Genomic DNA, 16,087 nt, shown 5'->3' on the forward strand with positions numbered 1-16,087 from the left:
TCTGCCACTTGTCTGCTGTTTGAACTGGGGCAAGTCACTTAACTTCTCTGTGCCTCTGTTTCCTCATATGGAGAATGAGGATTAAGACTGTGAGCCCTATGTACAGTGCCTGGCACATAGGAAGCACTTCACAAATTATCATTAGACACATACATGCAAATCCAGTTCTCTAGTCAGACGGCAATTAAAAGAAAAACTTAGAAAATTTAGATTTTTACTAATTCCTATTGCATGATTTCTCCCCTTCTCTCCCTCACCCCCATATTTCTGAATTACGTTTTTCACCAGACTAACATTATCCAAGAAACTAGGGGGAAATCACTTTGATGCTGTCCAAGGACACAGGTGAATTTGAGATTTAAAACCTTTTTTGGGGATTGGATAGCTGTTTTCCATTCACCTGAAGGCAGTTCTCATTGTGATCCTGTATGGTGTGCCCTACTAAATGGAAGGGGTTAATATTTTTCCACACACATTCTGAACGTGTCCAAATTGAGATACTTACCGATTATTGAGATAGGTTTTTGTTTCTTTAAGGAAAACGTTAACTTAGTTCTTTTGAAAAAAAAAATTTTAGTCTGAAGTTTGCCCAACAAATAAAAATGAGGACATTTTATTGATGGAGACATTAATTCATAAGTAGTGATAAGGGGTTTAAAAAACAGCACCCAGTAGTGGGAGGTGGTTCAGAAGACCCTTAGTCTAAAGTTGGTGATTTTAGGTGTTTCTGGTTTGCCTATTGTACTACATCTCTTATTACAACAATATCTGTATCTTAGATTTATCTGCTTTTTTACAGTTATAGTAGTGTAGGTGTTGGCCAAGTTCATAATCCTTTTTGCACTATTGATATGACTGTACGCCTTCAGATTTTGCCTTGAGTGGTTAAATGAACAAGTTGCCCACAGATATGTATGCGTATTTATACCTATTTATCATTAGCTCCTGGCTGATATTTAAAAGGTTATTTTTCTCTTGTAGATATAAGAAACTATATTCAGTTATGACAAGGAATTAAAAATGTAGAGAAGTTGAAAATTTGGGGAGGGAGGTTGAACTTCTTTAGTTAATGACAAGGAATTAAAAATCTAGAGAAGTTGAACATTTGGGGAGGGGGGTTGAAAGTGAGGTCATGGCTTTCTAACCTTTAACGTAATTCCCTGTTGCATGTCGTTAGCAGTCATGTCTTCACACTTCCACTTAATTTGTGTTGTGTTCATTTTATCCTTCATTTTTTTTTTATTTTTTTTTTTTTAGGACGCAATGTTGTCTTCCAGTGTGAAAGCACCTCAGAGACCCACTATCCAAGTTTGACTATAGCGTGGAGGCAGGGTGGGAAACCTGATCAAATATTGCCTACACAATTCATTTGCTTCGTTTGAATGTTAGATCCACTTGCAATTCTATTTTCGTGTTTATAATTTACAGTTGAATTTTATTTGTAAGAATTGAAAGGATAGTGGGTCTTTGTGTGGCTTTCACTGCTGTTCACTCTGGTATCCTCTAGTATTTTCCTTCGTTTCTTACTGGTGATCATAGGTCATTAGCATGCATATCGAGTTTTTCCTGACATGGTGGGAGTTCAAACACACAAAGACCCACTATTTGCACAAATTATCTTGGCAGTTTTTCTCTGGGCTGTTGTGTTTTTATAATGTTGTTTTTGCATCCAGCATTCTTGGCAAAATTCAAATGCTTTCTGCTTAAAATTGTGTTAAGGTGTATGATCTAACCCTATTAACAGTGAGCTCCTTATTTGGCTTCAGATGTGCCCACCCCCCAGATAAACACCGATTACTTTTCTATTCTCCTGACTCCAAACACATGTAGTTGAGTTTTAAGCACACGAACTTGAAAGATTTACTCCCGGAAAATACCTGTGCTACTGTTTCTGTGTATTCTGATGAGACAATGTGGGTAGGATGAGTTTCTTACGGTAGGAGTGTTAGGTTATGAAAGGAGTGGAGAAATTTCTGTAGTGAATACGTCTAAAGGGAGTGTTTCTGACCCTTTCATGGGTAAGCCAGTGGCTAAACCCTGGGGGTCATCTAAGGGGAAGATAAGCAACCTCTGATTGACTACTGAAATCAGTAGTTTGTTGCCCTTTCTAAACAGTTTCTGGTTGGAACGGACAAATAAGATCGAAAGAATCAGAGGACAGCGTCAGGACTAAATGAAATGAGCAGACCATCAAATCAAGTCACAAAATGCGGTCCTTCCCGTCCCTAAATGTTTCTTGTACTAGGGTCCTACCCTAGTCACTCGATTGTATTTATTGAGCGCTTACTGTGTGCAGAGCACTGTGCTAAGCGCTCGGGAGAGTACAGTTCAGCCACAAACAGACACATTCCCCGCCCACAGCGAACTTACAGTCACTTCCCAAGCGCTTAGTACAGTGCTCTGCACACAGTAAGCGCTCAGTAAATACGATTGATTGATTGATTAGAGTCCTAGGTTGCTCAGAGGGGGTTCAACCTGGAGTGAGCCTCTCTTTCCTGTCCGCCACATGCCCCTTGCTCCACATGGTGTCCTGCAGATCTACTGCTGTGTCTTTTTTCACCTTAACATTCCCCAGCAAAGAAAAAGAAAGTTTGATCTTTCTTTTGCCTCATAAGTACCACCTGTTCTCCCTCCCACTTAGACTGGGAGGGAGCCCCATGTGGGTTAGGGACTGTGTCTGACCTGGCTATCTGGTATCTGCCCCATTGCTTAGTACAGGAGAAGCCGCGTGGCTCAGTGGAAAGAGCCCGGGCTTTGGAGTCAGAGGTCATGGGTTCAAGTCCCGGCTCTGTCAGCTGTGTGACTTTGGGCAAGTCACTTCACTTCTCTGTGCCTCAGCTACCTCATCTGAAAAATGGGGATTGAAAACCGTGAGCCCCCCCGTGGGACATCCTGACCACCTTGTAACCTCCCCAGTGCTTAGAACAGTGCTTGGCACATAGTAAGCACTTAACAAATACCGTTATTACTATTATTACGGTGCTGGGCACGTAGTAAGCACTTTATAAAGTCCACAGTTATTGTTACGGGCATTCATTTTCAAGGAGGGCGAAAACTTGGGTTGGGGCATCAAGGAAGAAGCAGAGCGTATAAGGAGGGTGAGGTTTCAAGGGGGCCGGCCTGCCGGGTCACAGCTCCCCGACCTAGTCATAAGAGAGGCCAGATCTCACTGGGGACTCAGAGCCAGATAAGAGCAAGTGACCTCAATGCTGCCCAAGATTGGGCTGAAAGAGAAAGAGGTTTGGAGCTGACCCTGAAGCCCAGTGTGGGGTGGAGAAGGGGGCTGTCTGGGAGTTGTATTGGAGCTGCATATTTGGTCCCAGGGCCACCCGGGCCCCAGCTTTGGCCCCATGACTCACGTCCAGATGGGTTCAAGGTGCGGAGCCTGCTGGACCGGGAACAGGTGGAATGCGTGGCTGTCACCTTTGGCTGCTGCACTATCAGCCATTGCTGCTCAGAAGGCTCTGGGGTCAAACCTCATAGCTTCATGGCCCTGGGCCATTGTCTCAAGAGCGGCTTTTCATTTAGAGCCTACTTAATCCTTTCCACGGTCCCAGCCCCCAGGCTCAATAATGCTACCTGCGGTCTACGTGTGCCGAGCGCTTGGGTAGATCAGACACAGCCCCCTGGTTCACCTGGGCCTCACATTCTAGCGGGGAGGGTGAACGGGGATTCCTCCTTTGACATACGGGGAAGCTGAAGCACAGGGAAGTTAGGTGGCTTGCCCAAAGTCACACAGCAGGCGGGTAGCGGAGCCAGGCTTAAATCCCAGGTTTCCCAAAACACTCTTTGGCAAGCTTGTGGTGATGTCTCCAGGCACAGTGTCCCCCGAGTTTGGCGGGTTACAGTCTCCTTTGTTTCCTAGATTCATTCATTCATTCAATCGTATTTATTGAGCGCTTGCAGAGCACTGTACTAAGCACTTGGGAAGTACAAGTTGGCAACATATAGAGACGCTCCCTACCCAACAATGTGCTCGCAGTCTAGATAGTTGCTAAATTGGTATCAGACACATGTTTGAAGCGTGTGAATCGGCATTGGCAGCCCATTTGCTGGGGACGATCTCCAGTCCCTGAAAGGATCTTCTAGAATATTTTAATCATTGAATAAACATTCCTAAATCATCAATGCCAAAGACAGGATATTAACCCCAAACGGCCTGACCCGCCCTTCCTAATAGGTCCAATAGATTCAACTGATGGTATTGGAGTGTTTACCGTGGGCTGAGCACTTGGTACAAAAGAGTTGACGATCATAATAATAATAATGATGATGTTCGTTAAGTGCTTACTATGTGCCCAGCACTGTTCTAAGCACTGGGGGAGATACAAGGTAATCAGGTTGGATGCAGTCCCTGTCCCACGTGAGGCACGCAGTCTCAATCCCCATTTTACAGATGAGGTAACTGAAGCACAGAGAAGTGAAGGGTGGGTGGACACTGCCCACAAGGAGCTTACAGTCCGGAGGGTAATGATTGAACCTGAAATACAGCTTTGGTGGAGGTCTAGCCACCGCCACACAGGATCCTAGTAGGAATTCAGGGTGCTCGGTACTTCTTGTGGGCACTGCCGTGTCCGATAGCTACTGAGAGAGTGGGGGAAGAGTCTTGAAGTGACACCCTGGTTTTGACCCTCGTCAAACCCAAATTAAATAGAAAGTTATAGAAAACACTTTTTCTCTGTTTCAGGCACAGACAGTCCAGGTCAGAAGCAGAGGAGGGGGTGAAAACTTACACTGTTTTCCCTAATAAGGGATTTCTGAACGCAAACCACCTGCTTACTCATTAACGTCTCCTCAGAAACACTATCTCTGGTTAGGACTTGTTCTATTCCCTTTAATAGAAAATACATTTAAAGAAAGATTGTGTGATCGAACAGTTCTGAGCGTAATTTAACAGAGGAACTTCAGCGGTCACAATATTGAACCCTTTGGGAGTCTAACTGTTTATGTTTATGCACAGTGAAATGTTTACAGTGAACTATACAATTTAAGATATATGAACACAGGTTCAATCAGGAAAAGTATTAATACAATCATGACATTTAAGAGTTCCTCCCGAAGTTCTCTGAATGAAACGTGCGTTATGTATGTCAAGAAACCTGTCTTAAAGAGGAACCGTCTTTCTGTGAAATGTTTTTGTTTGTGCCTAAAACTGATGGATTTTGATCCAATTTTATTTTGCTTAAATGAAGATTTTGCTACAGTTGGGAATAAATGGACATGAAGAATGTATAATTAAGTGTGCAGATGTCAATTGGAACTCATATATTTTTCTATGTGTGACATGGCTAGATTTCTAGCTAGTGAAACTTCTGTTCATTTGTCACGCTGCTCATCATCAAAGGACTCTACGGATTGTGGTAGAGAAGTAAAAGTGCCCTCATTTTACAAACAGAAAAATGACTGATTTTGTAGGGATTTTGTAGGTTCTTAGATTCTTCTTCTTTGGAGAAGACCGACCCTTCCTTTCGTAATTGGGGCAAATCACCCAGTCTTTCCTTTCTGCCTTCGAATCCTTTGTTTCAGAATTACAGGAGTTTCGGGAGTACAAATCAGAGGCCAAGCCAACTCCAGGTGACGTCCAACTTTGGGTGTCCTAGCAGTTGAAAATGAAAGATGGAGTTTGAGGAGCTGTTCTTTAGCCACAACTCCACCTTCAAATGTTTTCTTTACGAATGACAGCTGTGCCCCATCAGATGTTTATGACTAAATCATTTTTATAATTTTGCAACAGAAAGATTTTGCTGTGCGTACACGGCTACATAGGGAATACTAAGCAAGAAATATGAAACAGAAAGCAGACTTAGCAATTCATACCCAACCTAAAAGAAGTCTGGATTAATACAGTGCTCTGCACACAGTAAGCGCTCAATAAATACGATTGATTGATTGATTGGATTAAGGAAACTATGTATTAAAAATCCAAAATCCGGTACACGTAGCCTGAATGTTCAAAAGATGTCAGGAACTAAGTTCTCGATTCGTACGGAAATATCAGGGAGATTTACGGCTCACGCTGTTGCACTAAAGGGGATGGACGGATGAGCGCTTTATCGGGTTCGTGTGGCCATTCTTGCATCTTTGCACTGAATGTAAACTTCCCCCCATTTTTTATGTAGCGTAGCCAAGACGAGCAAAACCGGAGCTGCCAGATCCAAGCCGGTCCACAGAGAATCCCGTCTGATTCCCGGCCAGCCACCGAGGTGGTGGTCGGCCTCCGTCACCGAGGGCCTGGGAGCAGTGGGAAGGAGCTTAGGGTTTCCTGTTGAGAAGCAGCGTGGCTCAGTGGAAAGAGCCCGGGCTTTGGAGTCAGAGGTCATGGGTTCGAATGCCGACTCCGCCACATTCTGCTGTGTGATCTTGGGCAAGTCACTTCACTTCTCTGGGCCTCAGTTACCTCATCTGTAAAATGGGGATGAAGGCTATGAGCCCCACGGGGGACAACCTGTTCACCCTGTATCCTCCCCAGCGCTTAGAACAGTGCTTTGCACATAGTAAGCGCTTAACAAATGCCAATTATTATTATTATTATCATTTCCGAGTCAGTTGTCAGCAGGCTCTGTGCTAAGAGGACCTGCCACGGCCAAAAACACAGCAGTTCCTGCCTTTCGAATCCAGCTCCCCCCGCCCCAGCACCCTCGACCCCTCCTCGTTGAATGCTAAACGCTTACTGTGTGCCAGGCACTGTACTAAGCACTGGGGTAGATAGAAGTTCACAGTCTTAATGCCCATTTTACAGATCAATCAATCAAGCGTATTTATTGAGCGCTTACCGTGGGCAGAGCACTGGACTAAGCGCTTGGGAAGTCCAAGTTGGCAACATCTAGAGACAGTCCCTACCCAACAGTGGGCTCACAGTCTAAAAGGGGGAGACAGAGAACAAAACCAAACATACCAACAAAAGAAAATAAAACAGATGAGGTCACTGAGGCCCAGAGAAGCGACTGACTTGCCCAAGGTCACCCAGCGGGCCAGCGGCGAAGCCGGGATTGAAACCCTGGTCTTGACTCCGGGGCCCGTGCTCTGTCTCTCTTTCCTCTCCCCGCTGCTGGGTCTGTGAGGTGCCCTTCAAATCAATCAATCAATCAATCAATCGTATTTATTGAGCGCTTACTGTGTGCAGAGCACTGTACTAAGCGCCTGGGAAGTACAAGTTGATGCTTCGGTTTAGAAAGCGGCTCTCCAGCCCAAATGAGTGCCCACCCTCTTACGACTTGTACGACTGCATGCAATAGCTGACGTTCAGACATGCAGCCAGCCTCTAAAATCTCCGTTTTGCTCATTTATGAGAAACAGCCCTGAGCTTATTTTTCTGAAAGGCGGTCTCTCTCTTTAATGGAAAAGAAGGGTATTGGTACGTGGGACTTCAGAGAGGAAATTCAATTCAGCTGGAAAAATCATGTAATGATCTCCTAAGATGCGGAAACAGTAAAACAGATATTTGTGAAAAAGATGGGGTACAAACAGAGAACTAAAAAGGTACATGTTGCTTGAACTTTTGGTGTCTGGAGTACTAATTATTTGTCCCAAACGACTTCTTTCTGTTTTGAAACTTCCAATTCATCCAGTCCATATTACGGATGTTGTAAGAATTGATGTCAAAGCTGAACTAATTTAAAAATTCTGGTCCCTTTTTCAAACTGTATTTTGATGGTTTGACATGAGACAAGTGGACATGGAGAAATCTGCTCCAGCTCAAAGCTCTGTTTGCCAGTTGATCTGAGTGAATTTTTTACAAAGCTATAAACTTTGGAAAATAGGAGTCTAAAATGGAAAAGCGGAGTGAGACTCTTTCCCATAGTGGCACTAATGGATGCTGCTCTATTGCTGCTTTAATGTAATAAATTATTAAATTGTTGCAAAGTGCTTTTTATTGCCTTAAAAGATTATTCTGTTTTGAAAGCTATTGCTGTTAAAGGCTTTGAGATTGTGAAATGCTGGGCACGCTTGGCATGAGGTAATTTGTTTCAAATCCATTTTTACAGAAGTGTAATATAACTATGCAACCGTGTTTATTAAAGGGACACATAAAGCCATATTATTTGTATGAGTGCTTCTTTTAGAGCAGCCTGGCCAACTTTACTAGGCACTGACTTAAATTAGCAACCGAGTGGCTGGGAACCGTCTTGATTCCCTGGATTTTAGCTTTTAACCTCAGTCTCCTTTCGCGCTCTCTCTCTCTGTCTTTCTCTCTCGCTTGCTTTCTTTTCTCTCTTCCCCACCACCCGTTTCCTCTCCCTCTCCTTGCAAGTCTGTCGTGTTCTCCCACAGAGGATCTCCTTTCTTTTGACCCCCTCCAATATTGTAAAGTTGTCATGCCCCCCACATTTGTTCTCCATACCCAAACAACCTTCTCATGATACACAAATCAAAACCCTCAGTAATGCCCTCTCTACTGAACAACCCTGTCCCCCCAGCGATCTCATACCACTAACCCCTAACCCTGGATCACCTCTAGACTTCAAATGTTTTCTTTATGAATGACAATCTGCCTCCTCTGTTCTTGTGCTCAAGCTATGGAGAGCTGCTGGCAGAAATCCAGGCACATGGCCAACCTCGTCCATCTCAAATTCATCCTTACAGGCTTTTATTTCTGCCCACCCCTCTGCCCGACAACGATATTTCTCCCTCCACATGGTCTCTCATACCCACTGCCCCCGCCAGCTGTTTCAGAACTCAATCAGTCACTGGTATTAAATGTTTACTGTGTGCAGAGTACTGTACTAAAGCACTTGGGAGAGTACAGTACAACCGAGTTGGTAAACATATTTCCTCTCCACATAAAGCTAACAGTCTAGAGGGGGAGAAAGACATTAATATCAGTAGATATTTTATGGAAATGTCCCTGAGTGCTGTGGGGTTGAGGATGGAGTGAATACCCAATGCCCAAAGGCATTTTGCTCTCTGTCCTTTATACACTGGACAACTGCAGATGTATTTGTGAGTGACAGCAGGGCCACGGTGAGTGAGCAGCCACAGTACACCACTTAATTCCCAACACCCCGAGTCATATCACGAGAAGCAGCGTGGCATAGCGGATAAAGCATAGGCTTGGGGGTCAAAAGGACCCAGGTTCTAATCCTGGCTCCTCCACTTGTCTGCAAAACTGTACCTCCGGACCCCACATCTCTGTCCCCTAATGACCCGAGCACATACTTTATTGACATAATTGAAACAGGAATGATCTCCCTAAAATCTCCCGTTCCTTCCCAGTCCCCCCCATTCCCCTTTTTGACTCCCCCATCTTTCTCAGCAGTATCTGAAGAGATCTCTCATTTCCTCTCAGATTTTACTCCCTCCACCTGCATCTCTGCCCCCATCCCTTGGTATCTTATTAAAACACTTGCCTCCTCCTTGACTACCATCTTCAACCGTTCACTTTCCTAAGGCTACTTCCCCACAGCTTTCCAACATGCTCACATATCCCCTATCCTAAAAGAATACTCCCTTTGTACCCCACGGCTCCCTCTGATCAGTCAATATTGTGTGTAGAGCACTGTTCTAAATGCTTGGGGAAGTACGTTATAACTGCCCAACCTCCCTGTGAACCAAACACTCACTTCCTCCATTCTCTCTTTTCCGGTTTAGATCCCCTCCAATCTGGTTTCCAACCCCTTCACTCCACAGAAACTGCCCTCTGGTCACCAGGGACCTCCTTCTTCTGGCCAAAACCGACGGCCTCTACTCCAACCTAAATCCTCCTCGACCTCTCAGCTGCCTTGGGCACGGCGGATCATCCCGTTCTCCTTGAAACGTTATCCAACCTTGGCATCGCTGACACCGTCCTCTCCTGGTTCTCCTCCTGTCTCTCTGACTGTTCCTTCTCAGTTTCTTTTGCTTGCTTCTCCTCTGCCTCCCACCCTCTGACAGCGGGGGTGGTCCTTCGAGGCTCAATTCTGAGTCCCCTTCACCTACGCCCTCTCCTTTGGAGAACCCTTTCACTCCCATGGCTTCAACCACCATCTTTACGCAGATGATACCCCAATTTACCTCTCCAGCCCTGACCTCTCTCCTTCCCTGCAGTCTCACATCGACTCCTGCCTTCAGGACATCCCTACCTGGTTGACCCACCAACACTTCAAACTAAACGTGTCCAGAACGGAACTCATTTTCCCATGCAAATCTTGCCTTCCCCCCGCCTTTCCCATCACTATAGACAACACCGCTATCAAGCCGGGAACCTTGGCATTATTGCCAGCTCATCTCTCTCATTCAACCGACCTAGTCGATCTGTCACCGAATCCTGTCGGTTCTAGCTTCGCAACATTGCTCCAATCTGCCCTTTCCCCTCCATCCAAACTGCTTCTACATTGATCCCAGCCCGTATCCTATCCCACCTTGCTACTAGTAGCATCTGCCTCCTTGCTGAGCTCCCTGCCTCCCGTCTCTCCCCACTCCGGTCCATACTTCACTCTGCTGCCTGGGTCGTTTTTCTAACAAAAACGGGGGTCGGTCCACATCTCCCCACTCCTCAAGAAGCTCCGGTGGTTACCCACCCACCTCTGCATCAGACAGAAACTTTTTACTATGGGCTTTTTTAAAGCACTCAATCAGCTGACCTCCTCCTACCTTACTTCCCTGATCTACTCCAGCCCAACCCAGGCATTTCGCGCCTGTAGCGCCCGTTTGATCACCGTGCCTCAATCCCATCTGCCTCATACACTAACCCTTTCCCACGTGCCCCCGAGCCTGGACCTCCCTTCCCTTACATGTACACCAGAACACCACTCTCCCCGCCTTCAAAACCTTATTAAAAGTCACATCTCCTCCGAGAGGCCCTCCCCAATTTAGCCCTCAACCCCCCGACTCCCTCCTTCTGCACCGCCTATGCTCTTGGAGCTGTACCCTCTGGGCACTTGATATGATGATGATGACGATGATGGTATTGGTTAAGCGCTCACTCTGTGCCGAGCATTGTTCTAAGCACTGGAGCGTGCAAAGCGCTGGTGATATCCGACCCCACCTTCAGCCCCACGGCACTTACGTACAGAATCTGCAGTTCATTTATATTAATATCCGTCTCCCCCTCTAGACTGAGAGCTCCTTGTGGGCAGGGAACCTGTCTACCAACTCTGTTGGTAGACAATATTGTTCAATATTTGAAGATACAATGTCGTACACTACAATGGTACAGTACTGCTGCATTGTACTCTCCCTGGCTCTTAGTTCAGTGCTGTGCACACAGTAAGTGCTCAGTAAATATGATTGTCTACCGATTTGGTAGAAAATATTGTGCAATATTTGATGATACAATGTCATACACTACAATGATACAGTACTGCTGTATTATACTCTCCCTGGCTCTTAGTTCAGTGCTGTGCACACAGTAAGTGCTCAATAAATATGATTGTCTACCGAGTTGGTAGACAATATTGTGCAATATTTGATGATACAATGTCGTACACTACAGTGATACGGTACTGCTGTATCGTACTCTCCCTGGCTCTTAGTTCAGTGCTCTGCACACAGTAAGTGCTCAATAAATATGATTGTGTACCGATTTGGTAGAAAATATTGTGCAATATTTGATGATACAATGTCATACACTACAATGATACAGTACTGCTGTATTATACTCTCCCTGGCTCTTAGTTCAGTGCTCTGCACCCAGTAAGTGCTCAATAAATATGATTGTCTACAGAGTTGGTAGACAATATTGTGCAATATTTGATGATACAATGTCGTACACTACAATGATACGGTACTGCTGTATCGTACTCTCCCTGGCTCTTAGTTCAGTGCTCTGCACACAGTAAGTGCTCAATAAATATGATTGTGTACCGATTTGGTAGAAAATATTGTGCAATATTTGATGATACAATGTCATGCACTACAATGATACAGTACTGCTGTATTGTACTCTCCCTGGCTCTTAGTTCAGTGCTGTGCACACAGTAAGTGCTCAGTAAATATGATTGTCTACCGATTTGGTAGAAAATATTGTGCAATATTTGATGATACAATGTCATACACTACAATGATACAGTACTGCTGTATTATACTCTCCCTGGCTCTTAGTTCAGTGCTGTGCACACAGTAAGTGCTCAATAAATATGATTGTCTACCGAGTTGGTAGACAATATTGTGCAATATTTGATGATACAATGTCGTACACTACAGTGATACAGTACTGCTGTATCGTACTCTCCCTGGCTCTTAGTTCAGTGCTCTGCACACAGTAAGTGCTCAATAAATATGATTGTGTACCGATTTGGTAGAAAATATTGTGCAATATTTGATGATACAATGTCATACACTACAATGATACAGTACTGCTGTATTATACTCTCCCTGGCTCTTAGTTCAGTGCTCTGCACCCAGTAAGTGCTCAATAAATATGATTGTCTACAGAGTTGGTAGACAATATTGTGCAATATTTGATGATACAATGTCGTACACTACAATGATACGGTACTGCTGTATCGTACTCTCCCTGGCTCTTAGTTCAGTGCTGTGCACACAGTAAGTGCTCAGTAAATATGATTGTCTACCGATTTGGTAGAAAATATTGTGCAATATTTGATGATACAATGTCATACACTACAATGATACAGTACTGCTGTATTATACTCTCCCTGGCTCTTAGTTCAGTGCTGTGCACACAGTAAGTGCTCAATAAATATGATTGTCCACAGAGTTGGTAGACAATCTTGTGCAATATTTGATGATACAATGTCGTACACTACAATGATACGGTACTGCTATATTGTACTCTCCCTGGCTGTTAGTTCAGTGCTCTGCACACAGTAAGTGCTCAATAAATATGATTGAATGAATGAACGAACAAATGATCACCACCAACTTTAGAAGCAGTGTGGCCTAATGGACAGAGGATGAGCTTGGGAGTCAAAAGGATCTGGGTTAACCCCCTGGGGACCGAGACAGTGAACCCCTTGTGGGACAGGGACTGTGTCCAACCTGATTTAATTGTACCCACCCCAGAGCTTAGTACAGTGCCTGGCACATAGGAAGTGCTTAACAAATGCCATCATCATCATTATTATTATTATTACTATTATTATGGCTGCTGTGTCCACTTCCCTCAGGGTCCTTACTTTAATCAGTCAATTGTATTTATTGAGCACTTACTGTTTGCAGAGCAAGCTCGCTGTGGGCAGGAAACGTGTGTTCATCGTTATACCGTACTGTCCCAAGAGCTCAGTGCAGTGTTCTGCACACAGTAAGCGCTTGGTGAGTACGACTGAATGAATAGTAAGCGCTTGGGGGAGAGTACAATACAGCAGAGTTGGTAGACACATTCCCTGCCCACCACACGCTTACGGTCTAGAGGGGGAGATGGACATTAGTGTAAATACAGATATGTACTTAAGTACTCTGGGGCTGAGAGAGAGGTGAATAAAAGGGAGCAAATCCAGGTGTAAAAGCAACGCAGAAGGGAGTGGGGGAAGAGGAAATGAGGGCTTTGTCAGGGTAGGAGGAGATGTGCCTCCAATAAGGCTTTGAAGGTGGGGGAGAGTGATTGCCTGTCAGATAGGAAGAGGGAGGGTGTTCCTGGCAAGAGGCAGGACATTATACTTGTGAATTTCTCAAGTGTTAATAATTTATACCAATGAATCAGAATTTCAGAGGCTCTCCACTTTTCAAATCGGATCAGGGGTGGGGACTCGGGGGAGTAGGTCCGCTTCTTCCGCTTCTTCCCCGGTTCACCGGACCAAAGGTATCAGATCTGGGCTTCTCAGGTCAGAACCCGGTCTGCCTTCTTGCACCCAGTGGGAGCTCAAAAAAAAAGACTCATTAACGGATCCTGTTTGATTTGACATATGAGTAAAGCAGGCCGTTTCAAATGGGAGGAAATGGTTATTATTACGGAATTTGTTAGGCACTTACTACGTGTCGAGCGCTGTTCCGAGCTCTGGGGTAGATGTGAGTTAATTAGTTGGGACACAATCACAAGGGGCTCATGTCTGAGAAGAAGAGAAAAGGCCATTTTTACAGATGAAGAAACTGAGGCACAGAGAAGATCAGTGACTTACCCAAGACCACACAGCAGGAAACTGGCAGCATAGGAATTAGAACTCATCAGGTTTTCTGACTCCCAAATCTGTGCTGCTCCTCAAAATGAGTTATTAATCTTTGCCGAGCGAATTAAAAGAGGCAGAAAACTGTATTTATGATCACGTGAGTTCTCCATAGGGAGAGTGACATTGTACTTTAATAGTATTTCCATTTTCAATTTAATTGGATAACTTTGCCCCTCCTTAATTAACAGGAAACAATTATAATTTGTCGCGTAATTTCTTCAGGTTGTTTATCGTCAGGTTTTTTGTGCTTCAGCATTTCAACATCGGTACCCTGATGAATTCTGCAGATGTAGACAGATGTCTCACAATTTTCAGTTGATTGATTTCCCGCCCAGGCCCAACACGACTTGTACTTTGTGCATTATTCAGGGTGTCGTGATTTAGACAGACAGTTCTGATGTTTGATATATTGGAGAAGCATTATGGAGTAGTGGATAGAGCACGGGCCCGGGACTCAGGTCATGGGTTCTAATCCCGGCTCCACCACTGGTCTGCTGTGCGACCTTGGGCAAGTCGCTTCACTTCCCTGGGCCTCAGTTACCCCATCTGTAAAATGGGAATTGAGACCGTGAGTCCTTTTGTGTGACAAGGAATGTGTCCAACCTGATTAGCTTGAATCCATCCCAGCGCTTAGTACAGCGCCTGGCACATAGAAAGCGCTTAACAAAGACCATTATTATTATTATTATTGAAATTCTAGGTATAAGCAACTTCCAGTTGCTATCCATAACACAAGAGTGGGTGGTTTTGCCAAAGAAGATGCTTATTAGGACCAAAACCTTTCCGCTCTTACAACCACTCGCGAATGCAAGTGAAAATGAGAAAACAGTGAAACTGCTACTCTTTTTAGGAACCAAAATTAATTAAACTGAGGCATTATAGTTCTGTGAAGTGGTCTGTGTTCAAAAGGAGTAAATGTGAAATGTGGAAATATAGGATATTGGGGGAGGATTTGTGGATGGAACTTCCTCTATTGAAAGGTTATCGTTTCAAAGAGGAAGAAACAATATCCTAATACCGTTATGAATGCAGCTGTGGAAAAACTTGAAGTGTCCTTGCCCAGGCCTGATCCATAACTTCCCAAGCGCTCAGTACAGCTGCCCTGCACACAGTAAGCGCTCAATAAATACGATTGAATGAATGAGTGAACTAGCGTAGAGACGACCTGTGTATGATTTGTTTGCTAAAATGGAAGCATTTGTTAGGGAGAAGAAAAAAGAAATGCTTTGACGTTTCAGAGAGATCTTGTTATTTCCTCTTCAGTGAAAGGTGTGTAGCGCCCGAGTCTCTGGCTGTGTTTGCTGCCGCCTAAAAATAAGATTGTAAGCTCTTTGAAAGACAAGGTTTTGTCTTCTACCTCTAGTGTACTTTGCAAGCACGTACTGTACTGCAGAACACTGTACGGGGCACTCAATAAATACTATTGATTGAGCTCTTTTGGGTGAACCGTGTATTCTTTCCTTTCACCAGTGTCATTCAGTTAGATCATTTTTAGAAAACTTGAAAGTCCCTTATTACATCTGTTACGAAAATTATGGTTTTCTGAATTATATGCCCCTTTATCTGAAAAGGAACAAAAGCATACTGAATTTTTCCATTTTATTTGTATACTTCTCTAGGGTGTGCTGACCTCCAGACCCTCAATACTATGCAGCCAGTTGAGAGGAAGAGACAGGGTTATATTCATGAGCTGATTCAAACTGAGGAGAGATACATGGATGACCTCCAGCTAGTAATAGAGGTGAGACTGGGGAAAGATTTCTGATATGTGATTGGGAAGAAAAAAATTACCTCATCTCCCTTATGTCATTACCTGAGCTTTAGGCTATCGCTACCATTTCCTTGTTTCTGAAACTTGGGGTGGTGTTGCGGTATTGTAGAAGGGTGAGGACTTTGGGTAGTTCCTTGTATTCTGAGGGCACAAGTGTCAACTTAACAATAATAATAATAGGAATTATTATTATTATTATAGTATTTGCTACCAGGCACTGTACTAAATGTTGGGGTGGATACAAGCCAACCAGATTGGACACAGTCCCTGTCCC

At 44.3% G+C, this 16,087-nt stretch overlaps 1 protein-coding gene across 4 annotated transcripts in view; it reads left to right on the forward strand.

Annotated features, from left to right (window-relative positions):
* Positions 1–16,087, forward strand: part of ITSN2 (intersectin 2) — a 140,968-nt gene that overhangs the window by 102,634 nt on the left and 22,247 nt on the right. For 2 of the 4 annotated variants that reach the window (XM_038751015.1, XM_038751016.1), the window contains one exon: positions 15,662–15,783. In XM_038751015.1, coding sequence (XP_038606943.1) covers positions 15,662–15,783 — 122 coding nt within the window. Of the gene's footprint in view, positions 1–1,257; positions 2,318–4,687; positions 6,330–15,661; positions 15,784–16,087 lie in introns of those variants that run through there. The other 2 variants (XM_038751017.1, XM_038751018.1) reach the window with 2 other exon arrangements.

This window comes from Tachyglossus aculeatus, chromosome 9 (genome assembly GCF_015852505.1).
Source record: "Tachyglossus aculeatus isolate mTacAcu1 chromosome 9, mTacAcu1.pri, whole genome shotgun sequence".
NCBI lineage: Eukaryota > Metazoa > Chordata > Mammalia > Monotremata > Tachyglossidae > Tachyglossus > Tachyglossus aculeatus.